Below are 24,971 nucleotides of genomic sequence, written 5' to 3' on the forward strand. Positions count from 1 at the left end.
GGTATTAAACTCCCAAGGTTACAGTTCTCTCTGACCTTTGATGGGTAGATGCTGCCACCACCCAAATGCAAACCCCTTAGAATCCAGGAAGTAGCACTTGGGAATTCCTTCCTGTGGGGTACCCTCAAGCCCTTTCAACTCCCCTCTGGGGAAGAGCTGAGAAAGAAAACAAAGGACATTAGTTGTTGCCCCCAGCTAATTAAACAACATATGCACAAACTTCTTAGGACACCAAAAATCCAATCTTGTTCTTAAAAAAAGGGTAAACTTTATTAAAAACAAAAAGAAAGAAAATACATCTGGAACTTAGGCTTTTGCAGAGTTAAAAAAAAACACTTAGAAAAATTAAACATCAAGAATAACCTTCTTGAGGTCCAGCTTAAAGGTTACAAGGAAAACAAAAAGCATTTGAGGTTAGCACATAGGAGTCCACAAGCCAATAAGAAATCAACTTAATTGCGTCTTTATAAACATTCCTGATTTACTTACATATCTGGGTTATTAAATAAGTGATTCTAGATATGATCTGATGATTTTCATATTCGGTCTTCAGCTTCTCACAGCATAACTGCTCCCTGTTCCCCTCTTTCCTGGAGAACCACAACACCCAAACAAAGAGAAGTTTTTTTTCCCCCCATTTTAAAAAGTTCTAGCACTCCCATTGGCTCTTCTGGTCAGGTGCCCACTCCTTTCCTTTTACCTGTGGGCTAGTTAATCCTTTACAGGTAAAGCAAGTAGAGAATAGCTACTAAGAGGAATTTTATAGCTAACTGGCAGTCTGGGTGTCCACAAAAGGGAGCTACCCCCTCTCATTTATCACAGTTACTATCGACTTCTCCTTTCTTCCATTTATGTATTTATTTTATTTTATTTTGTATAGCAGCCTTCACTTCCCCTCTAAACCAGGGCAGGTTTTTTAACCAGCCCAGCCTGCTGATTGTGGCTTTTGGGGCCTTTAGTAAGATGTTTTTGAATGATTCCCAATTGTCATTCACATTTTTCTGATTAAATTTTCTCCCAGCTGATTTGGTTCATAATTGTTTTCAGCTTTGTGGAATTGGCCCTTTTAAAGGTAGGGGTGTGTGTGTGTGTGTGTGTGTGTGTGTGTGTGTGTAATATTACTGGTCTGGACTTTATTCTGCCTGCACATTATAAATGTGATTAAGCTATGATCACTTGTACCTAAGCTACCATTAATTTTTTATTCTGTGATCAGGTCCTCTTGATATGTTAAGACAAGGTCTAATAAAGAATTCCTCCATGTTGGCTGCAACATTTTTTGAGGTAGGAAATTGTCATCTATAATGTTTAGAAATTCCAGGGATGCTTTAGTATTGGCAGCATTGAGACCTGAGCATATGCCATTCAAATGGAAGTCCCCTCATGATCACAAAGTTTTATTCCTACACCTTATAGGCACATTAGGAGGCAGTTATCCTGTTCCTTAGTGTGATTTGGTGGTCTGTAGCACTTACCAACTAATACCCCCAAAACATCCATTTTTGTAATTTAAATCACTGATTTTTATCCATTGTGTTTAAGGCAGAACCTGCTGTTTGCTCCTTAGGGGAGACAGCAGAATCTTCAGGCTTACTGTGTGATTCTTCAGTCCCTTCACTAGACAGTCCTGAAACATGGCTTCCATTCCAACCAAAGCTGTCTGTCATTGCCTGGTTGTGTTTTCCTTTCCCTTCTCAAGAAGTGTTCTTATATGCATGTGTTACCTTAACAGCTGGACTTTGACCAGCAGAACATTTGGCTGGTGACAACTTTGTAAATGTCAGGAGACAACTTTGTAAAACCAACTTCAGTGCTTCAGTTCCTATTACACCAGTAAATGTTGAGTAAAGAAAGAACTTGTGTCTACAACATTTTTTAGTATGTCAGAAAAACAAAACCTTTAATTTTTTGACTTTTGCCAACTGTCTTGTACTATGCAATTTAATTGGAAGACTTTTTTTAGCTTTAAAAAAGGATTGTAGCGATGCAGTTAAAAAGGTACTTTAGAAAGAAGTCCCTGAAGGAGGCTTGCAGTAGGTATTTGTCATCTAGAAATGCTATGGACTTGACTCAAGGTCTGCTGAAGGATATTTTGGGATGGGGATGTCCCCCCCAATCCCTCCAACACCCCTGTGTCCAGTGTGTTCTGCTCTTAGGTGGGATTTTACCTTAAAGCCTTTACTTCAAAGAAGCCTTGATGTAAGACCAGGGAGCAGAGCTCTCTTTGTGTTCTTTCACAGGCATCAATTTCTTAGCTGAAGGGTGGGGGAAGAGACTATGCTGATTATTGAAAGGGATTACATAGGCAGCTTTTCTTAGGGCATTAAGTTCTCACATGTAGAGATTATTTTCCCATTGTCAGTGAGGACTTACTCAGTGAGAATCAAATTACAAATTGTTTTTAGTGAGAATGAAATTCTGGTGCTTCCTTCTCCATCAATGATCTATTTCAGGGATTAGTGAAATTTTTCCATTTGTGACCTCAAACTCATTCACTCTTTCCCATATCCTACAGTAACTTTCACACTTGGTCCCAAAATTCCTGCCTCAAAAAACCTTAAATGTGGTAATTTATATACTAGTATATACTCATCTTAATAAAAACATCATGACTTATGCATAAGCCAGTGAGATAACTCAATTGAATCTAGTTGCTGCAGTTGAAGGTTATTTCAACCAGAAGGGCTAGAAAATAACTTTTTCCTAACATGAAAGCTTAGAATCTGTTTTTTTTTTTTTTTTAAAGTAGACACCTGGAAAATGGTTTCAAACGTGACCAGAAATCACTGGGAGTTGCAATCCCCACAATGAGCCCCTTGGCTTCAGGAATGATTGAGACATACCTATTGCATACATATTAGATATGTAACTTATTTGGGTTCAGGGTATTACCTACATTTAAAGGTTCTGACTACATGACTACACAACTTTATATATACAGAGAAGGAAAATGATTGACAATTACTGACTTTGGGCAAGCTTGGCTGAGCTGCAACTAGAAATTAGGTCTCCCAAAATCATCCTGCCTTTCTAGTATCTATCATTCCACTTAATATTTTTGTTTTTAATCCTACTCATGTTCAAATTCTCCGCTTCCCCCTATTTAATAGCAAATGGGATATATATTTTTTGACTTGTACTGTGGGAAGTATGGTTTGTTTCAGGGCTTGTCTACACTTACATTTTATAGCACTCTAACTTGCTGGCTCAAGGGTGTAAAAAATCACCCCCCTGAGCGCAGCAAGTCTGAGCGCTTTAAAGTGCTAGTGTAGACAGGCTCGGAGCTAATCCCCTTGTGGAAGTGGATTACTAGGAGTGCTGAGACAGCTCTCTCCCAGCGCTCGCGTGCGACCACACTCGCATTTCAAAGCGCTGCCACAGGAGCGTTTCCGCAGCAGTGCTTTGAAGTTTCCAGTGTAGACATACTCTCAGTCCCGTTGTAAGTGAAAATCAGAAGTTTAAGTCAGATGAAAAGTCATATTGAGAAGAAGCAAAATATTTAGCATCAGAATCAAATATTGCCATGAAACTATGTACTTCTGAATTCTTGGACTTTAATCTATTTAGGCTCATACCACAGTCCTTACCATGGTATCTGAATCCCTACTTTCTCTGGTCAGTGAGCTACTTCATCAGAAATCTCTGAAAACCAAAATCCCTATTTGATTTGCGATTTTGAGTTCAAAGATAAGTTTGTATTAGAGGAAAAAATGGCCCCAGATTCAGGGTGAGGAAAAGGCTAGACACAAATGAGAAAAGATTATTGAATTGTGCATTTCCCATGTTAGAGAGAGAGCAAAATATATAAAGTCTGTATTCAACCATATAGGAGGCCAAGTCCACTTTTCTTTAACTAATTTAGCTATGGATAATCCAGACAGTTTAAAACAAATGTGCAGTAAATGACCAACATTTCTTTAATATACCATCTAAAATCTGATGCATCTTCCAGACCTAGCTAACCTCCCTCAGCAAGCTAATTATAATCAGCCAATCCTTGCATATTAATTGATTTGATGCACTTAATATCTTTAGAACACTATCTTCTCACAGCTTCATAATTGCAAGCAAAATAGAAAAACCTCAAAGAGTTGTTCTCTTGTATTTCTCAACAAAACAAGCTGTACAAACTCAGCACAGCACACACACATGAAAACAAACTTTGTGTAGCATCTTACACAGCATCTGAACCCTACACAGAATCGTGCATGATAGGTTTAATAAAATGTTGGTATATGAAGGATGGGCACTGAAAGGGTTCACTAATTCATGAGGGCAATATCAGAGGGAGAAGAAAAACTGGGCATAGGCAAAGGACTTCTTTAAGATGAAATCTGAAAAGAAATAAAGACCAAAATGGAGGGAGAGAAGATGTATGAGCTGAAACAAGCTAATGGAGAGTTTGAAATGAAATAGATGATGCATCTTTAAACTGAATCTTGAGATGAATGGGCAGTTGGCGGTGGCTTTGAGCATTCTGCTTATTCACTGGTCTTAAAAGCGAGCCATACAAAGGCGCTGCAGTAGTCAAAATAAATGGAGATAAACCTGAATGAATATTTGTCAACAGAGCAAAGTCATGACAATATTGCTGTATATGAAGATTGCTGAAGAGGTGGCAATTGGTAGATTTACAAATTTTAAGCTTTCAGGCCAAAGGAAGATGCCAAGGTTATGGACAGTGGAGGCAAATGGGAATTAGAGGAGCTGGCATTGATTATGGGTATTAGTGTCTGTCTCCCTCTCCCATTCCTCCATAGAAGCACCACTTCTCTTCAGTGACAGGCAGAGACAATGAGTAGGAAAAAGTCATTATAAGGTGTTGTACAACTGTACTTGCCTTATCAGTGTAAAAGTGTTTGATTTTTTTTTTTTTTTAAAGTCAAGATAGGTGGAAAGCAGTAAAAGATAAATTACTTTCTACTCTAGATATTTCAATCTTTTCATCCCAACAGCACTTACTTAAATAGCTTTTTTACGTGGTTCGTGAATGGCTAGCTGTGTCATAGCATTTTAATTCTTCATCTATATGTTACCAACAACAGCTTAATGCAATTGGCGCGTACCTGAATTTTAATCTTATTAATCACTTATAGTATTGAAGTTGAGACAAGTAATGTCATCAGATTCATTTGTAAAAGGAATTTTCCTCAAGGGCAATTGGCAGAGGCCCTGGAGGGGAGGGGTGCCTTTCTCTGTAGCGTGGGGCACGGGTCACTTACTGGAGGATTCTCTGCATCTTGAAGTCTTTAAACCATGATTTGAGGACCTCAGTGGCTCAGATACAGGTTTGATACCTGGAGGAAAATTCCTTCCCGACCCCAAATATGGCAATCAGCTAAACCCTGAGCATTTGGGCAAGACTCAGCAGCCAGACACCCAGGAAAGGATTCTCTGTAGTAACTCAGATCCCACCCCATCTAACATCCCATCATAGACCATTGGGCATATTTACCGCTAATAGTCAAAGATCAATTAATTGCCAGAATTAGGCTATCTCATCATACCATCCCCTCCATAAACTCATCAAGCTTAGTCTTGAAGCCAGATATGTTCTTTGCCTCCACTTCTCCCCTTGGAAGGCTGTTCCAGAACTTCACTCTTCCAGAACTTCACTCTTCTGATGGTTAGAAACCTTCATCTAATTTCAAGTCTCAACTTTCTGATGGCCAGTTTATATCCATTTGTTCTTGTGTCCATATTGGTACTTAGCTTAAATAATTCCTTTCCCTCCCTGGTATTTATTCCTCTGATATATTTATAGAGGGCAAGCATATCTCCCCTCAGCCTTCTTTTGGTTAGGCTAAACAAGCAGAGTTCTTCGAGTCTCCTTTCATAAGACGTTTTTTCCATTCCTCAGATCATCCTAGTAGCCCTTCTCTGTACCTGTTCCAGTTTGAATTCATCCTTCTTAAAAACGGGAGACCAGAACTGCACACAGTATTCCAGATGAGGTCTCATCAGTGCCTTGTATAACGGTACTAACACCACCTTATCTCTACCAGAAATACCTTGCCTGATGCATCCCAAGACCGCATTAGCTTTTTTCACGGACCTATCACATTGGCGACTCAGACATCCTGTGATCAACCAATACTCCGAGGTCCTTCTCCTCTTCTGTTACTTCCAACTGATGCCTCCCCAGCTTATAACAAAAATTCTTGTTATTAATCCCTAAATGCATGACCTTGCACTTTTCACTATTGAATTTCATCCCATTATTTTTACTCCAGTTTACAAGGTCATCCAGATCTTCCTGTATGATATGCCGGTCCTTCTCTGTACTGGCAATACCTCCCAGCTTTGTATCATCCGCAAACTTTATTAGCACATTCCCACTTTGTGCCAAAGTCAGTAATAAAAATAAGATTGGTACCAAAACCGATCCCTGAGGAACTCCACTAGTAACCTCCCTCCAGCCTGACAGTTTACCTTTCAGTATGACCTGCTGTAGTCTCCCCTTTAACCAGTTCCTTATCCACCTTTCAATTTTCATATTGATCCCCATCTTTTCCAATTTAGCTAATAATGCCCCATGTGGAACCGTATCAAATGCCTTACTGAAATCGAGGTAAAGTAGATCCGCTGTGTTTCCTTTGTCTAAAAAAATTTGTTACCTCCTCAAAGGAGGAGATCAGGTTGGTTTGGCACACTCTACCATGTTGTATTTTGTCCCAATTACCATTGACCTCAATGTCCTTAACTATTTTCTCCTTCAAAAATTTTTCCAAGACCTTGCGTATTATAATGTCAAACTAACAGGCCTGTAGTTACCTGGATCACTTTTCCCCCCCCCCTTTCTTAAAAATAGGAACTATGTTAGCAATTCTCCAGTCATACAATACAACCCCTGAGTTTACAGATTCATTAAAAATTCTTGCTAATGGGCTTGCAATTTCATGTGCCAGTTCCTTAATATTCTTGGATGAAGATTATCTGGGCCCCCCGATTTAGTACCATTAAGCTGTTCGAGTTTGGCTTCTACCTCGGATGTGGTAATATCTACCTCCATATCCTCATTCCCATTTCTCATCCTACCATTATCCCTAAGCTCCTCGTTAAAGACTGAGGCAAAGTATTTGTTGAGATATTGGACCATGCCTCGATTACCCTTAACCTCCACTCCATCCTCAGTGTTTAGCGGTCCCACTTCTTCTTGCTTTGTTTTCGTCTTATTTATATGGCTATAGAACCTTTTATTATTAGTTTTAATTCCCTTTGCAGGGTCCAACTCTACCCTTTTGGCCTTTCTCACTTAATCCCTACATGTTCTGACCTCAATAAAGTAGCTTTCTTTGCTGATCACTCCCATCTTCAACTCCTTGTAGGCTTTCTGCTTTTTCTTAATCACCTCTGAGATGCTTGCTCATCCAGTTTGGTCTACAACTCCTGCCTGTGAATTTTTTCCCCTTTCCTGGTATGCAGACTTCCAATAGTTTCTGCAACTTTGACTTGAAGTAATTCCAGGCCTGCTCCGCCTTTAGATCCACAAGTTCTTTAGTTAGGGAAGTAGATTGGATTGATTTCCTTAATTTTTTAAAGTTAGCCCTTTTGAAATCAAAAGCCCTAGTCCAGGGGTCGGCAGCCTTTCAGAAGTGGTGTGCCGACTCTTCATTTATTCACTCTAATTTAAGGTTTTGCGTGCCAGTCATACATTTTAACGTTTTTAGAAGGTCTCTTTCTAAAAGTCTGTAATATATAACTAAACTATTGTATGTATGTAAAGTAAATAAGGGTTTTAAAATGTTTAAGAATCTTCATTTAAAATTAAATTAAAATGCAGAGTCCCCTGGACTGGTGGCCAGGACCCGGGCAGTGAGAGTGCCACTGAAAATCAGCTCACGTGCCACCTTTGGCATGCGTGCCCTAGGTTGCCTACCCCTGGCCTAGTTACAGATCTATTTTTGTTTATCCTTCCATCTAGTTTGAACTGAATTAGCTCATGATCGCTTGAACCAAGGTTGTCCCCTACAATCATTTCTTCTATGAGGTCCTCACTACTCACCAAAACCAAATCTAAAATGGCATCCCCTCTTGTTGCTTCAGCAACTACTTGGTGAAGGAATCCATCAGCTAGCGCATGCAGGAAAATCTGAGCCCTATTATTATTACTAGCACTTGTCCTCCAGTCTATATCTGGGAAGTTAGTCTCCCATGATCACACAATTCCCATTAGTATTTACTTCATTAAAAAGGTCTCTATCCATATCCAGTTCAGATCCCGGTGGTCTATAGCACACCCCAAGCACTGTCCCAGGGGAGGCTCTAGTAGCTTTCTTCCCCAATGTGATTTTTTGCCCAGACAGACTGTCTTATCCATTCCATCACTTCTTATTTCTATACAGTCTACCTCATCATTGATATACAATGCTACTCCACCACCTTTGCCTTTATTTCTATCTTTCCTAAACAAAACATACCCTTCAATACCTGTACTCCAGTCATGACTACTATTCCCCCATGTTTCTGATATCCCTATAATATCTGGTTTCACTTCCTGCACCAGTAGCTCTAGTTCCTCCATTTTGTTACCTAGGCTCCTCGCATAAATGTACAAGCATTTTAATTTTTGCTGTTTGGCTTCACTCACATTCTTTACTCGATTTAGGCACAGACATTCTACCACCAGTATCGCCTACTAGACTGGTATCTACGCTACCCTTCCTCCATGTCCATTCTCCTACCCACGGCTGTATTCTTTCTTTCTTCATTTTCTTCCCTCTCAATGTTAAAATCCAGCATGGAGATTACTTGGAGGTCTCCCAACCATCTCTCCCAAATTCCTAGTTTAAAGCTCTCAATCACTTGTGCCAGCCTCCATCCTAGAAATCTATTTCCTGCCCTACTCAGGTGAAGTCCATCCCGAGAGAACAGTCCTCTGTCCATGAATGCCTCCCAGTGGCCATACATCCCAGAGTCCTCCTTATAGCATCATTGCCTGAGCCATCTCTTGATCATCATAATCTTGTCACACTTTTGTTACCCTTCTCTAGGAACAGGCAGAATCCCACTGAAGATCACCTGAGCCTCGAATTCCTTAAGCGTCTTCCCCAGCCTGGCATAGTCTCCCTTGATTCGTTCCAGCGAGAATCTAGCCATATCATTTGTTCCCATATGAAGGACAATCAGTGGATTCTTTCACACTCCCATTAGGATCCTCTTCAGCCTCAGGTCCACATCCCGTATCTTAGCACCCGGCAGACAGCACACCCTTCTGTTCTCTGGATCAGCTCTGGTTACCGGCCTGTCTATTCTTCTTAGTAAGAAGTCCTCAATCACGTAGACCTGCCTTTCCCTGGTGATGGTGCGATTCTCCGATCTATCCCGTTCCCTCTGTCTGCAAGTCCTCTCGATTCCTATTCTCCCTTGTAATTCCTCTGCAACCCATCCTGTATTCTCCTGGGGCTCATATTTGGTGTTCTCTGTTGACTCTTCCCCTCTTCCTATAGGACTCACTGCTCTTCTCTTCTTCCTTGCCCTCTCACCTTCAGTGACCACCTGCTGTGCCCCTTCTTCATTTTCCAACTCTGCAAACCTGTTTCTGAGCTGTATTTCTCCTTCACTAGCCCGTCTTTTCCTCTGCCTGGTTCTCATAGTCACATGCTTCCACTGTCCTCTCCAAACAGTCTCCCCTCAGAGTTCTTTGGTCCTGCTTCCATCTGCAAGTCTGAACTTTTCCCTACAGCCTCCTCACATCTTTGCTCCATCATCTGCTTGAACCCCCTTCTAAACTCAACCAGAGTTTCCACCTGCATCTCCAATCCTCAGATCTTTTCTTCCATCAGCTGTATCAGGTGGCACTTCATGCAGACGAAACTCTTTTCAGATACTCCCTCCAGGATCATGTACATACTGCAGCTTCCACATCCAGTCATCTTCATTGTGTCTTCCACTGCTTCGGTATCTGTCATAGCCTTCCCACCTAAGTCCTGGTAGTCCGGGAAACACAAACCAAACCAAAACACCACAACCCACAGCAAAGCAAATCCCTAACTAGCACCAAAACACTGCCAGAACACCACACACTCCCTTCACTAGCCTGTCTGTTCCTCTGCCTGCCTCTTCCCCCCGCCCCTCCCCCCAAAAAAACTCCCCTTGCAAACTCCACTCAAACTCCCCTGTTTACAGCTCTGTTTGCTGGCTCCTGTGCCGCTACAGCTGTTTTAGGTTTGGAGTTTTTAAATAGATATCCGTATTTGTTAAAAAGTATGATCAAAGAAATGCAGCTTGCACTTTAAGTGAAAGGTAGTGGTTTGTGATGATGTTTAGTTTCCTCGGGGTGTTGATTCCACTATCTGGGACCTGCCACCGAGAGAGTCCTGTGTCCTGCACAGATGAGCTTTACTGTAGAGAGTTCTGTTGTGCCACTGTTGTGCCAGAGTGCTGTGGTTGTTGTCCAGTCTTCATCCTGGAGTTTAGGCAGTTGTTTACATGCCCTGGACCCAGGCCATGGAGCACCCTGAAGATAAGGACTGAGACTTGATTTGAAATTCTATTGGAAAACAGTGTGGAGAGCAGAGGATAGGTTCAGTATGCTCGTGATACCCTATGTTGCTGAGAGAATACACTGCAGTGTTTTGTACTGGTTGGAGCTTCTAAGTCTGAAGGCTTTGTGCTCAGGTATATCACATTCCTGTACTCAGCTGAGCAATGAGGAAGATGTGAATAACCGAGGGCAGGTCATCATCCACCACAAGGGGACAGAGTCTCCTAGCGAATGGAGATGATAGCAGCATCTGCAAGTAACACTGTTTAAGTGAGAGCTTAGAAAGTACTCTTGGATTTCTAGCTGATGCTAAACTATGGACTGAGTTAACCAATTGTGGATGTATACGTTCATCAAAGGAGACTGCAAACTCTTCAAAATACTTTCTTTTGTCCACCAGCATCATTTCTGTTTTGTTCAGCTTCAGCCAGCTGCTGTTCATCTGTGAACTGATCTTGTCCAATCATTGGGCCATCTTGGTGGCAGTGGTGTGTTCATATGTGGCAAAGGATAATTAGAGCTTTGCATGTTGCTGGTGCCTTGGGTTCATGTCATTTGACATCTTCACTTAGTAGGTGCTGAATCGGACCAGAGAGAGAATTGATCTTTGTGGGACTCATGAGAGGGGTTTAGTGGTGGTGCAGTTTCCATCACCACTCGTTTGGTGTGCCTCTCCAGGAAGGACTCAAACCATTTTAGCACATTATCCTGGACTCCTCTGAGACAACACTATCTCACAATCAGTGGTGTTAAATGCTGCAGGGAGGTCCAGGAGGAGGAGAATGGATGTCTGCCCTCTATCAGTTGACAGGAGTTAGATCTGTGAACCTCACCAAAATAGTTTCATTTCCATGTCCTGGCTTGAGTCTGGATTGTGCTAGGTCTAGAATATTAGCTTCAGTAGGTGAGCTTATAATTGGGCCATGTCTAGCTTCTCTGTGAGCTTGCCCAGTATTGGGGAGACTTGATGATGCATGGTGATTGGTCAGAACAGATATATCCCATGTCAGTTTCTTCTAGTTGATTGGGCTCTTGCATGTTGAAAAAAAGAGGGGCAGTGAAGATTCCTTTTCTGAATGGTGTGCTGTCTCTGTTGCTCAGAAGTAGCACCAATTCATGACTCTCTCTCACAAGCCCAGGAACGGCAGTGTCAGATTCACAAGTTTTAGGCTGAAATTCCTTAAGAGTGTCCAGAACTACTTGATGAGTGAATGTACTGAAATCTGGGAATGCAGGTGGGCTATTGGTTGGTGGGTATAGGTAGAGCAGATCCATGCTGTCTGAGAAGGCTTCCCGAATACGTGTGATCTCAACCTCCTACTTTGCTATTTCCTGCTTGTGGTGCTTAGTTCTGATGCAGGTTGCAGATGCTCAAGAATGAAGCAGTTTACCATCCTAAGTAGCTCCTTGGGGCAGGTTTTGGCGGCTTCGGTGGAGGCCGATAGGAAGGTTTTCTTGGCCTGTAATAGTATTTGCATAGGTTTTGCTGATGAAATATCTAATTCCTGTCTATAGTAGCTTCTTTTTTTTGCTGTCAGCGTTCAAGTTTCTGTCTGTTTTCAACCAGTGCAGGGTGTCAGAAAACCAAGATCTATGTGGGCAATGGGGAGGAACAGTGGACCCTTGAGTCCAGTGTGTGCTGATTGCCAAGGTTAGCCATACGATGATGATGATGATGATTCTCCAGGTCCTCCGTTTCTTGTCCTGTGGGTGTAGTGCTGCTATCTTTTAGTAGGCTTTGGAATTTGTTGAAATCAATGATTCTTCGTGGTTCAGTTAGGATCACTGGTCTTTCCTTTGATTCATTGATCATAGCCCAGGAGCTGGAAGGTCTCTGGTCCTGCCTTGTTAAGGAAATTGCCTCACTCCATGGCTGAGTCACACTCCACTGAAGAAAGAAATTGTCTTCCAGTATGGGGAGGCTTATCAGTGTAAGACACTGAGCTTTCACAGGAGCTGGACCTAGATTATGAAACTCATTACCTGAAGAAATAATCGCCACAAGCCTGGTCATGTTCAGAGCTAAATGAAAAACTCTTCAACTTTTCTTTCCCTTGATGATAAATTCTACACATACAAACTCAACTTATAAATTAGTAAAGTTGTCTCCTACAGGCTTGGAAGAAAAGGTGGAGTTTTAATTTTAAATACTAAGGAGGTGATTGAGTATTACATTAATAGGGGGCATGTGAGTACCCAGGGCTCTAATTTCATTGTTTCCCTGTTTTGCATTTCTGTCACCTGCCCAATTAACTTTCCCTTAAAGGCAATCAAGAACCTTTTAAAACTGTCTCCTGCCTTTTGAAGCCTGAAAACATTTTGCCTACCAATTTTTTTTCCCTTGTTTATAATGAAGCTTAAAATTACAATTGCTCTTGTTTTTGCACCAGCATAATCAAGTGTGCACAGCCCTAAGAATAGTATTTATTTTAGCTTTAGACCAGAGTCAGTGTACCTTTTGACTAGTTTTTTCTATATGCCTAGCACAGTTTAAAAAAAAAAAATCATCATGACCCTAAATGTTTAATAGGCTAGTAACTGTCTCTTGGCTTCAACACTTAAAATATAAACGCTCAAAGGTATCCACTGTGGAACTTTGTCTCCTTTGCAATTTATTGTATGATGTGTAAATTAAGTTATGTTAAGGATGGTGTGTTGGGGATGGATTCTGTTAACATTTGTGAACAATGCAGGAAAATTCTAATTGAAATGAATTTTGTTTCATTTTGGATGTTCAGGGTCCAGGCCCTCTTTTTTTCATTTTTTTTTTCAGTGGGGGAAGGGAAACCTGCTCTTACGTCCCTGTTTGTTAAATTAGAAAAGACGGGGGGAAGTGCAGCAGAGGGAGCTAAAGAGTTAAAAGTAGCACTTTTACTCTTATAGTTGACAAGAGTTAGTGTGTTCATGCTTTCTCTGACTTTTCCCCCAGCCCATTCCAGTATAGGAATAATTCTTTCAAAATTTTAGTTTTTGACAGAAGCAAATTGTCCCACATCTTGTAATATTTTGCACAAGTATAGCTACCATTATTGTAGGTTAAAACTCTTAAATTTTAGCTCCTTTAGTTTGTAATATACAGATAAATTCTATTAAATGCATTTCTGTCAACAAATATCATGGAAATGGACATTTTCCCACTAAAGAGATTGATTTCGATGAAACTGCATATATTGATGGAAAACTTTCCATCAAATATTTTTCAGACAACTCTATTAATGATACATTTGTTTTAGTAAAGATGTAGGAGCCAAATTACTAAAAATCCCCTCTTGTACCAACAAGTGCAGTAAGGGAAAAATCTAGCAATTAAGTGTTTTTTTTAAGAAGCATAAACACATTGCAGATACCTTTTTCAGGATTTGGATCCTTTTTCTAAACCATCTGACTAGAGTTCTTCCTACAGCGTGGCTCTTTACGGAACCTGCTCTAAAAGTGACCTGCAAAGGGAGGAGAAATCAGGTGCTGTGGGGGGGCTTGGCTTACCTTTCTTGCTTTCTGTTGAATGCCCGAAGTGTTTTCAGAAGTCCTAATACACACCTGAGACCTCAGTCTTCCAATAAAAACACGGAAGCAAGACTTGACTTTTTTCTAAGGTATTTCTAAGGTAACATAATCAGGACTCCTTTATGCATTGGAAACAAGTGGAAAAGGACGCAAACTTGTTCCTTATACAGTAACTCCTCACTTAACGTTGTAGTTATGTTCCTGAAAAATGCGACTTTAAGTGAAACAATGTTAAGCTGATCCAATTTCCCCATAAGAATTAATGTAAATGAGGGGATTAGGTTCCAGGGAAACTTTTTTCACCAGACAAAAGACTATATATTACACACACACACGCGCACACACACTATAAGTTCTAAACAAACAATTTAATACTGGTACACAGTGATGATGATTGTGAAGCTTGGTTGAGGGGGACGAGTCAGAGGGTGGGATATTTCCATGGAATGCCTTACTGCTAAATGGTGAACTAGCAAGTGGCTGAGCCCTCAAGGGTTAACTCTCACACTCTACTGTACAAGGCAGCAGGAGAGGAGGAAGGGCAGACAGAAACACACTGTGTGTGTGTGGGTGTGTGTGAGAGAGAGAGATGCGCATTTCCTCTTTAAGTATGAAGAGTGGAATCAGAAGTACACTGCCTTGTTAATTAGATCAGCAAGCTGAGACTGGACAGCAGCTGCTGCTGCCTGGAAGCTCCCTCTGTCATGTCCCCCCTGCTCTATGGAAGATGGGGTAAGCGGGGGGAAGGGGGACACCTGACATTAGTCCCCCTCCTCTTACCCCCCTCCTCCACCCACACACACACACACACACACACACACACACACACACAGAGCAAGCAGGAGTCTCGGGGAGCAGCTCCAAGGCAGAGGGCAGGAGCAGCACATGGCAGTGGGGGGAGGGACAGCTGCAATTGCTAGCCTGCTGGGCAGCTACTGCACAGGGAACTTAGGGGAGTGGGGAGCTGATAAGGGGGCTGTTGGTCCACCCTGGTTCCAACCACCCACCGGCTAGCTCCACCGGGCTGCTCTTCCTGCAATCAGTGAACAAAGCAGGCAGCTGCCAAACGACGTTAGAAGGGAGCATTGCACAACTTTAAACAAGCATATTCCCTAATTGATCAGCAACGTAACAATGTTAACCGGGATGACTTTAAGTGAGGAGTTACTGTACAGATCTCCTTTAAAGGCTGGTTGATGAGTCTTTTTAATATCAAATCAGTACTTGTAGAAAAGCAAGCTATCTATCTAGGCTCAGATATTAAATGATTGAAATTTTCTTTGCCTTGAAAAATCACAAACTTCTAGCAACTATCCTTGATTTTCTTCAACTGTTTTTTAATAACAACCCGAGGTCATCAGGTTGCTGTTCTTGCAGTATTGAAACCAATGGAAGCAGACTGTTCCGTGTACTTTAGCTTCTACGCAGCTTTATGATTGAATTTCTGTTTTTAGCAATGAGAACAACTCTCTTTAGAATGATGGACAGGAGTAGTGTTGAAGAGATCTTTACTTAGTAATGAGTTGACAAATTGCTGATTACACATGTCTTTCCCTAAAAATGAATAGGTTTTAGTTTAAAAGAACTTTTCACTTAACTTCTCATACTCCAGTACCATTGTTAATGAATTTCAAGTTTAAATTTAAAGATCTGAGACACATTTGGAGTAGACAGCTGTCTAGAAAATTCCATCCAGCTTTTAGTTTCACTTTGCACCAGTAGGTTAGTTCAGCATGTAGCAAAAAACTATGTTGAAGTGTTTGTATTTGTGCAGTTGTCACTTGCCACATCCAGGCAGAATTGTCACTGGGAGGTAAACTAAAGCTCATTCATCCAAACATTGGCAGCAACAGTAGTTAGCCTCGAGTCAGTCCTGCCTTTTAGGATATACAGGGCAGTTTCTTGGAGATGGTTACATACTCTACAAAACATTAGTGCTTTGACATTGCACTAATTAAAAAAAAGGTTTTTAATTTGATCTGTCTGTACTACTAGGGGTATTTCTAAACTGAGACACTTGGGGCATATTTTTCCCAGAATGTACAAACTAACAATGTCATAGTGTTTGGTTACATTCATCACATCTCTCTTGTATCACATTTGCGACACTGGTAATTGTAGAGGTTTGACAGTATTGAGTTGTAAGAAATCAGCTTTTTTTTTTTTTTTTTTTTTTTTTTTGCCCTTAAACACAAGTGTTCTTTTTAAATCTAATTTTTTAGCCCTCTTGTGGTGTCAGTTAACCATTGTGCCACCTGTCTACCTGTCTTTTGGAAAAGTGGGGTGGATTATTCAACTAAATCTTGTTGCACAGGACTGCTGTATTATTTCAGGTACCCTTTAAATCTATTTTGGAAATACATTCTTCGAGAGCTTACTCATGTCCATTTCATATTAGGGAAGTGTGCTCGCCACATGCACCGGTGTCAGAAGTTTTTCCCTCAGCAGTATCCATAGGGGACTGGCTCTGGTACCTTCTGGAGTGGCGCCCACATGGCGTGGTATAAGGGGTGCTGCTGGCTCCCCCAACCTCAGTTCCTTCTTGCTGCCAGTGACAAGTGGAATGTCGACTGCTTTGGCTAGCATTGATTCCTTCTCTGTTCTTGCAAACTTTGAAATACTGTAAAATAGCTATACATAATTAGTTTTCTTATTTACCCTTAGTAGTAGTTCTTAAACTCTTCATTAGTCCTGAACGGGACCTGGTCGGGGCATGCCCATCAGCGATTCCCATACCAGCTGCCTGAGGCTCTTAGGTGAAGGGCACATAAGTGATGAGCTGTATCCCCAAGTCCTTCAGACTTGGGCGGGGGAATGGGATAGCTCAATGGTTTAAGCATTGGGCTGCTAAACCCAGGGTTGTGAATTCAATCCTTGAGGGGGCCACTTAGGGATCTGGGGCAAAATCATTACTTGGCCCTGCTAGTGAAGGCAGAGGGCTGGACTTGATGACCTTTCAGGTTCCCTTCCAGTTCTATGAGATAGGTATATCTCCATATATTAAACCTAGGATGAAGAAGGAGCATGATATCCGTCTAAGAGCACTCTTAATAGAGTCGGTACTCACTCCAGCACCAGAGCAATGGTCCAACACCGCACCAAGCATCGTGGTTTCCATGTGCAGTGCTCCCCCGGTGCTGTCCACAAGCCAGCACCGGTCTCCCTCCACGGCTCCAGTCAAGAATCTGAAAAAAGACGGAGGGAAAGATCTCCTACCTCCTGCAAGGGAAAGGAGAGGGCAGAGGGTGAGCCAAGACCCATGTCGAACAGCTCAACATCCCCCCCCCCCCCCGGGAAGTCAGGCCCCAGCCCAAGTAGAGCAGTGCAGCCCATCCCATTCCTTGCCTGCGGCTCCAGATAGCAGTGCAGGCCCTGGCCAACTTCAGGTGCCATTGACGCCCGAAGCCCTTCAAGCAGCTCAGGACATACCAACGCTCCCTGCAGTACCCCGGTCTCTGGGAAAACACACATTGGGACCGATGCATGTGTCCCTGCCTCAATGGTACCATGCCCCATCGAGAGGGACATCCTGCCAGCGTTCGCCCGTCTGCAGCCGTCCTGCCTCAGGATCGGAGAGGCAGGCTCAGCGGAGCACTCTTCAGTCCCTGCACTGGGGGCACCGATCGAGGGACTCGAGGCATACCTTGCTGGTAGATTGGCGCAGACCCTCTGAGGCACACGCCACCCAGCAAGTATTCCAGGACCGGCCCCGACCATTTTCAACGGTCCCGGACTGATCGGGCACCAGAGACGGCCGATCACCAGGCCGTCATTGCCCATCTCCAAAAGGGAGGTCACCCTACTCAGGCCGATCCTCCCGGCAGCCGGCTCATGGTAGCTCCCGGTCCTGTTTGACATCCTGGAACTGGTCGAGTAGCATGAGGCATGGATCGCCGGGTATCTGACGCAAATCCGCCGAACACCATCGGTCCCAGAGAGCCTGACCAAGACAGTCTTGCTCGGACAGGTCAGCTCTGGGACGCAGCGACCAGCACCGGTTGGACAAGAGCCATCTCTCAGCCCGATCCTGGTTGCCTGGGACTGACCACTCCGCTGGTAGCTCCGGCTTGGGGAGAGGTTCCCTGACTGGAGGACAATCTCCAGTACTGACAGTGCTGACTACGTTACCAGCACTGAATCCTGTACTATGGCTCCAAGCGCAGTGGCTGACGCCATGGTACTCGTGGAACCCTTGGGGGTTCACCCAGCCTTTCCAGGCTGCCCGATTGGTGTCGGGAGCCTCAGAGAGGCCAGCGGCCTCAGTATCCCGTCCCCTTCCGGGGGGTGGGGGGCAGACCCAAAGGTCCAGGAGGACCCAGAGGAGCAAGCTGCTGGATCACCAATGGAGGTTCCCGCGACACTGGCATTGTCCTCGTCATCACCACACGAGGCTATCATGGGGCCCCCTCACCTAGTTCCTCAGGAAGATGCCAAGGCACACCAGGAACTTTTGAAGAGGGTCACTTCTAAGCTGGAGCTTCAGGCAGAGGAATTGGAAGAGCCCGCAGACTCTGTTTGACGTCCTCTGCTCTTCAGCTCTTGCAAGGGTGGCTCTACCCTTTCATGAAGGGGTTTCTAAATGGTTCTCTCAAATTTAAAGCCTTGACCTCAGAACCTCCATACATGGCCTTCTACGAAGATAAGGTTCAGTTGCGGCCCCACCCAGCCTTCCTGCCAAAGGTGGTCTCCATATGAACCAGGATATCTTTCTCCCCGTGTTCTGTCCCAAACCGCTCAAGACCAGTGAGGAAAGGTGTCTTCATCCCCTGGATGTCCAGAGGACCTTGGCCTTCTACTTAGAGCGTACCAAGCCTTTCCGAAAATTGACTCAACTCTTCATCGCTACAGCAGATAGGAGGAAAGGTCACTTGGTGTCCTCGCAGAGCATCTCCAATTGGATTACCTCCGTGCATAAGGACCTGTTATGACCTGGCAGGGGTTCTGCCACCACTGATTGTCAGAGCCCACTTGACAGTTCAGTTGTCTTCGGTGGCCTTCCTGTCACACATCCCTATCCAGGACACCTGTAGAGCTGCAACATGGTCCTCTATTCACACATTTACCGCTCATTATGCCATCACTCAGCAAGCCAGAGATGACGCTGGGTTTGGCAGAGCTGTGTTGCAATCTACACGTCCGTGAACTCCTACCCACCTCCAAGGGTACTGCTTTGGAGTCACCTAATATGGAATGGACATGAGCAAGCATTCAAAGAAGAAAAGACAGTTACCTTTTCTGTAACTGGTGTTCTTTGAGATGTGTTGCTCATGTCCATTCCACAACCTGCTCTCCTTCCCCACTGTCAGAGTTTCCAGCAAGAAGGAACTGAGGGTGGAGGGAGCCATTCCAGAGGGGTGCCCCTTATACCGTGCCATGCGGGCACCACTCCAGAGGGAGCCAGAGCCTACAGATACTACTGAGGGAAAAACTTCTGGCACCAGTGTATGTGGCAAGCACACACACCTAATGTGGAATGGACATGAGCAACACCTCTCGAAGAACACCAGTTATGGAAAAGGTAACTGTCTTATGTACTTTACCAATTTGATTTGGTTTTAAAGGAGACTTAGTAATTAGCTGTATTTCTAGACTTTTATGACTCATCTATTTTATCCTTTGTGACAAAGTTCCTCCTCTGTCTTGGTGGGTCCTGCGCTTATTGGCGGATTTGCTCGCCTCAGAGATTCATGGCAGCCCTCAGTTTAGCCACTTTTGCTAGTGGCTCAAACCTGCTGTTCACTCAGCTAACCTCATCACTGGCCAGCATGGGGAAAGGGTGGAGAACAATCCTTGCAGTCTCTGCTGACCCACCTAGTGGGTCAGGGGATAGGCCAGGGACCTTCCCCTCTGGTGGGACCCATAGTCCAGGTCACCTCTTCTGGTCTCAAATAGGGAGTTGAGGCGGATGGGGGGAACCTGGGCCCACCCCCTTCTCCGGGTTCCCTCCCAGGGCCCTGTGGATTGCAACTGTCTAGTTTCTCTTGTAACAGCTGCGTGACAGCTACAACTCCCTGGGCTACTTCCCTATGGCCTACTCCCAACACTGCCTTCTTTATCCTCACCACAGGACCTTCCTCCTGATGTTTGGTAACGCTTGTACTTCACAGTCCTCCAGCAGTACGCCTATTCACTCTCAGCTTCTTGCGTCTCTTGCTCCCAGCTCCTCTCACGTGTGCCTCACTAACTGAGGTGAGGTCCTTTTTAAACCCGGGTGCCCTGATTAACCAGCCTGTCCTAATTGATTCTAGGAGCTTCTTAATTGGTTCTAGGTGTCCTAATTAGCCTGCCTCCCTTAATTGGTTCCAGCAAGTTCCTGCTTGTTCTGAAACTGCCCCTGTTACTTTACCCAGGGAAAAGGGACCGCTTAATCTGGGACTAATATATCTGCCTTCTATCACTTTTCTGTAGCCATCTGGCCTGACCCTGTCACACCTTATATATTAATCTATCCTCGCACCATAGTTTTGAGGTATTCGCCTCCTGTTACAGATTGGGGACTAAAGCATAGAGACAGTGACTTGTCCAAGGTAACATAGGAACTTTGGCAGAGCCAAGAACAAAATCTAGTTCTCCATTGCCATAACTACAAGACTGTCCTTCCTCTCAACTGCTACGTGCTCTTTGAGAAAATCTGCCACAATACACCTAAGAAATATTGAAGAAGAATGTTAAATGCACATTATAATGCAGTTTCCTTCTTGATTAGCAGCTTAGTACGTCATTTAGAAAATTGAGGTTTTTGTCAGCCATTGTGTAAATCATTTGAAACCATATACTTAGGTTACCTGTTGCAATGAAATTTCATATATTCTCCTGTAGTTACTGGCAGTCCCAGCAGGATAGCTACCAAGGAAGGATTACCAGCATCAAGGAGCTAAGGGGAAGAAATGAATATACAATACAAAAGAAATTCCTTAAAATATCACTAAACATCAGATTTTTAATTTGATTTCCTTTTTTGCATTCAAGGTTGATACACTATTCTTAATTCAGCAAGTTGTGCTTGGAGAAGCCAGAGTCTCCCACATTTGGCTGTTGTATGCCGCTCTCCAGGCAGTTCTATACAGCTTCCATTCAGTATTCACTTGTATGTGTTGTGCTAGAGGACTCTGGGGTCCTGAACACTACTGAGAATCTGTTCACTTAATTAGGTACAGACTTAGAAGCTGAATCACCTTAAAATGTAGCCCCTAGGCAATATTGCCAATCCAGTGAAGGTCCTAAAAATCATGGGATTAATTACAAAAAATCTCAATTACATTGACCAGTGGTCACTAATTTCAGCATGTGCTAGGGATAATAGACTCCCTAGCAACTGTAGAAATTGACACTGTAAAAATTATGACTCTTTACTTAAATTTGCCAACTGTGAGCATTCAGAGTCACAGCCGCTCATTTTAGTGACAAAAGTAAAAATTTTACTGTGTACTTTTTTACTATCATTAGCTTGCTACCAACACCACTAACGCTGAGTGATTCTGTTCCATCTTATGCATCAACAGAATTGTTTGTTCAGCAGTTGTCTTATCTTCATTGGGTTTTGATAGGTATAATAGAATATGTAGGGGTATAAATGACCACCAGAATCTTTTTTGCTGGTGATATGCAAGATGGAAAAGAGCTCAGTTTGATTCTCAGTATGCAGGCATGATAGTTTAGGGAGAAAATCCTTATGTACAAAACTGAGCCTAATTTGATATGGAGAGGGAAAACACTGAACCATACAAAGTCATTTTTCAGAGCAGAACTGCAGTTTAAGGGATTTTTCAGTGTGCTGTTTTCACACTCAGTGCAGCACAATAAAAATGAGTTTTTGCTAAATCAGGAACTTTTTATACCCCTTTGAGCCCATACAGTCCATAAAAACTGCTGTCCCACCTGCCAGTCCACTAAAATTTACTCTGTCACTCTTAGTTCAATTTTAAGATGTTAATTTTTTTCTATGAAAACTAATTAAACTAAATAAAAGCTATAAGGCTACCATACCACTGATATTCCTAAAAGCTAATAAAGCCTAAACTGTAGTATTGGAAAGAGCAACTCTATTATATTATCATTTTTCTTGTCCATTTATGCACTTGGATGAATAATAATCTGAGATTATTCCACCACCATTGGGTACTCAGCCATTTAGAGTTTGAAATGTACCACTGATCTGGAGAGTGTTTGATCGTACATCATTCATAACTCAATTAGGAACTGAGGGTGTAGGGTGAGAAGTCTCTGCATCATGAATTCGCTTCTCGGCTCTCTGTGAGCTAAGGGGTGAAAACATTATTTACTAATGGAAGTGGCAAGACTCTTCACTTTGATTTATTGATATGTGATTAGTACTGTATCTGTTGTCACTGCCCCAGGAATGTTTTCTAGATGTGGTAAAGACTATGGTAAAGGAAGTGAATGAAAGGCATTGAAAAAAGTGTAATATCTGGCTGTAGTTTCATGTTAACTTTTATCTAAATTTTTATGTATGAATAGGTAGTATACTTCAATTAAATAAGAAAACTACCCCAAATTTTCTCTAAAAATGTTTTGTTAGATATCTGGTGCATTTGTTGGCTTTACTGAGCATAACTTGTTCTCTCCTTTGAGATTTAGTCACTACTTTGGGCAGGTGCCTTTTGGCATTTCTAGTAGGATGGTACACAATGTTCATCTTAGTTCAGTTGTCTTTGTGCTATTTTTACATCTTTCTAGGCTCAAACGTAACTGTATTGGAGCTCAAAATAAGCTTGTCATTCACCCGTCAAATAAGGAACATAATTCAACTTCAGATTTTCCTCCCCCGAGAGCAGCTCCAATATGCAGAATACCTTGTTACTAAAAAACAAAACAAAAATATTCTACGCCCTCCCCCTCCCCCCACCCAACCCCCGCCCCAAAGGTGGTTGGAAACAAAAGGTCTTTGTTTCAAGATGGACCACTTAAAGAGAAACTGTCAGGTTTTAGGCTAAAAATTTGATTTACTGTTTTAGAATCACAAGACTCCATGCAAATCTTGGGGAATAGTTGGTGCTCTTGAGCTCCATCTGTCAGTGGTTTTTCTCTGCATTGTGGTGGTGGTGGACGTTTCCCAGAATATTGTAGTTTTAAAGAAGGTCAAATTGTTAGCCTAAACTGAGATTCTTTTTATGCAATAATAGCTAATTAAGTTTCCATATACAGGAACTAAGTCACTTTCCGTGCAACAGTACTCTTTTTAAAGAGTAGATTAAGCTTCATGGTCCTACTGCAGTTATGCACTGTATGTGTATGTTGGATCTTTAAACATTTTGACTTTGTATGCTCCAGCATTTTCATGTGGTGATTGTTCAGGGAAGAGGGCTTTAGGTACAGTAATAAGTACTATAAGGCTTAACCCTCAGATGGTCAGCAATTTGTTCATCCCTACATTTTAAAAATAAAATAGTTGGCTTACAGTTTTTTTTTCTTATGTAGTTTATAAGTAGGAATGGGCATTTAGCTGTGACTTCAAGTATCACTAATGGTGCCCTTGTGACAACCTCTCAATTGAGTAAATGGGAGCACTGATAACAGCCTTTCTTATTTGAATGACTATTTTATGATCTGCTGGCTTGTGACAAAACAGATGTTGCTGGTGATTGCAAAGCTGTATTAGATTGAGTTGTAAGAACTAGGAGAGCATTTCTTGAAGGCTTCCTGATCACAGAACAAAGAGGTTGTAATTTTTGCGTGTTACAACAGTAATAAAAACTGCTTTTCTGAAAGTTTTTTTTTTTTCCTCCCCCTCTCCAATATAGGTTGCCAACTTGGCCTGTTCCATCTCAAACAATGAAGAAGGTGTGAAACTAGTTCGCATGTCAGCAAGTCAGCTTGAAAATCTCTGTCCTCAGGTAATTTGCAAGCTTGAGTATTTCATAGGTGTACGTGGGAGGGGGGACTATCTGAAGCAGTGGAAGTGGACTGAGTATTGAAGGATGAACAATTGGGATAGGAACTTCCCTAAAAACATATGCCAGAAGAGTTGGCCTGTGATTTTAGGTTACCTGATTAGCTTACTACTACATTTACTAGTAAATAATATGTGGCCCACTAGATTCGAACAGTTATGTCTAGACAAACTGCTAGACAGTAAATAGTGAAGATATGCAATATATATGCATGCTCATGTTGCAGAAGAATGTGGTATGAAGAAAGTACCATTGCATCTATCAAAATTAGTAGGTTTAAGATACGACCATAATATGAAATGCTAAATACTTTACATGCCCTTTGCTAAGTTGTTATAAAATGATCTTGTCCAAGTAGTAGAACGCATGAACTTGTTAAAAAAGATCCTCTTTGATAGGGAGAAAAAAGATAAAACCAAACAAACTTTTGGTTAAGATCACATTTTTTTAATTCACATTTCTTTATTGCAACCAGGAAAGCAATAAAGCGCTACACTGTCCCATTTAATCATCTAAGCCTTGATGTCATAAATACCTATGACAAGGTAGTAGAAGTGAATTGAAGACATTGGTGCTTATCAATGCTTATGATGGCTTAAAGGAAGGCCAGTGACAAATTCAGAGATCTGAAGTACAGAAATAAGCCATTGCAAAAGGATAAGTGTGAATAGGAAATATATATTTTAAAAATATAATGTCCTGTTCATCCATTGTCAAACTTCACCTTTTGTGACAAGGCGATCTGTCTCCTTTAGCTGCTTTGTGTTTTCATATATGTTTCCCCTCTACCCTCCTTCCCTTAGGAATTCAGGTCACTGCTGTTCTGGGTTTCTTTGTTTTGTATGGGATGAGTGTGAGTGAATGGGATATGACTGGTAGTAGTAATTATTTTTTTTTGTATCATTCTTAGAAAACCAGCAACGTTTAGTTAAATAAGCAAATACATGCACCTGAATGCCAAACACACACAGTTAAGTCTCAGAGATACAGGCAATCCTGTTTCCTTCTCCCACCAGAAGGCATGTTGTGCCTTATGTGACTATATTATCTAAGTAGAAGAAGAGAAGAAA

General features: G+C 42.3%; 1 protein-coding gene across 1 annotated transcript in view; it reads left to right on the plus strand.

Moving 5' to 3' along the window:
* CTNNA1 (catenin alpha 1) overlaps positions 1-24,971 on the plus strand; it is a 221,136-nt gene that overhangs the window by 139,909 nt on the left and 56,256 nt on the right. The window contains exon 10 of the mRNA XM_034780411.1: positions 23,752-23,844. Coding sequence (XP_034636302.1) covers positions 23,752-23,844 — 93 coding nt within the window. The remainder of the gene's footprint in view (positions 1-23,751; positions 23,845-24,971) is intronic.

Source organism: Trachemys scripta, chromosome 8 (assembly GCF_013100865.1).
Source record: "Trachemys scripta elegans isolate TJP31775 chromosome 8, CAS_Tse_1.0, whole genome shotgun sequence".
In the NCBI taxonomy this organism is placed as follows: domain Eukaryota; kingdom Metazoa; phylum Chordata; order Testudines; family Emydidae; genus Trachemys; species Trachemys scripta.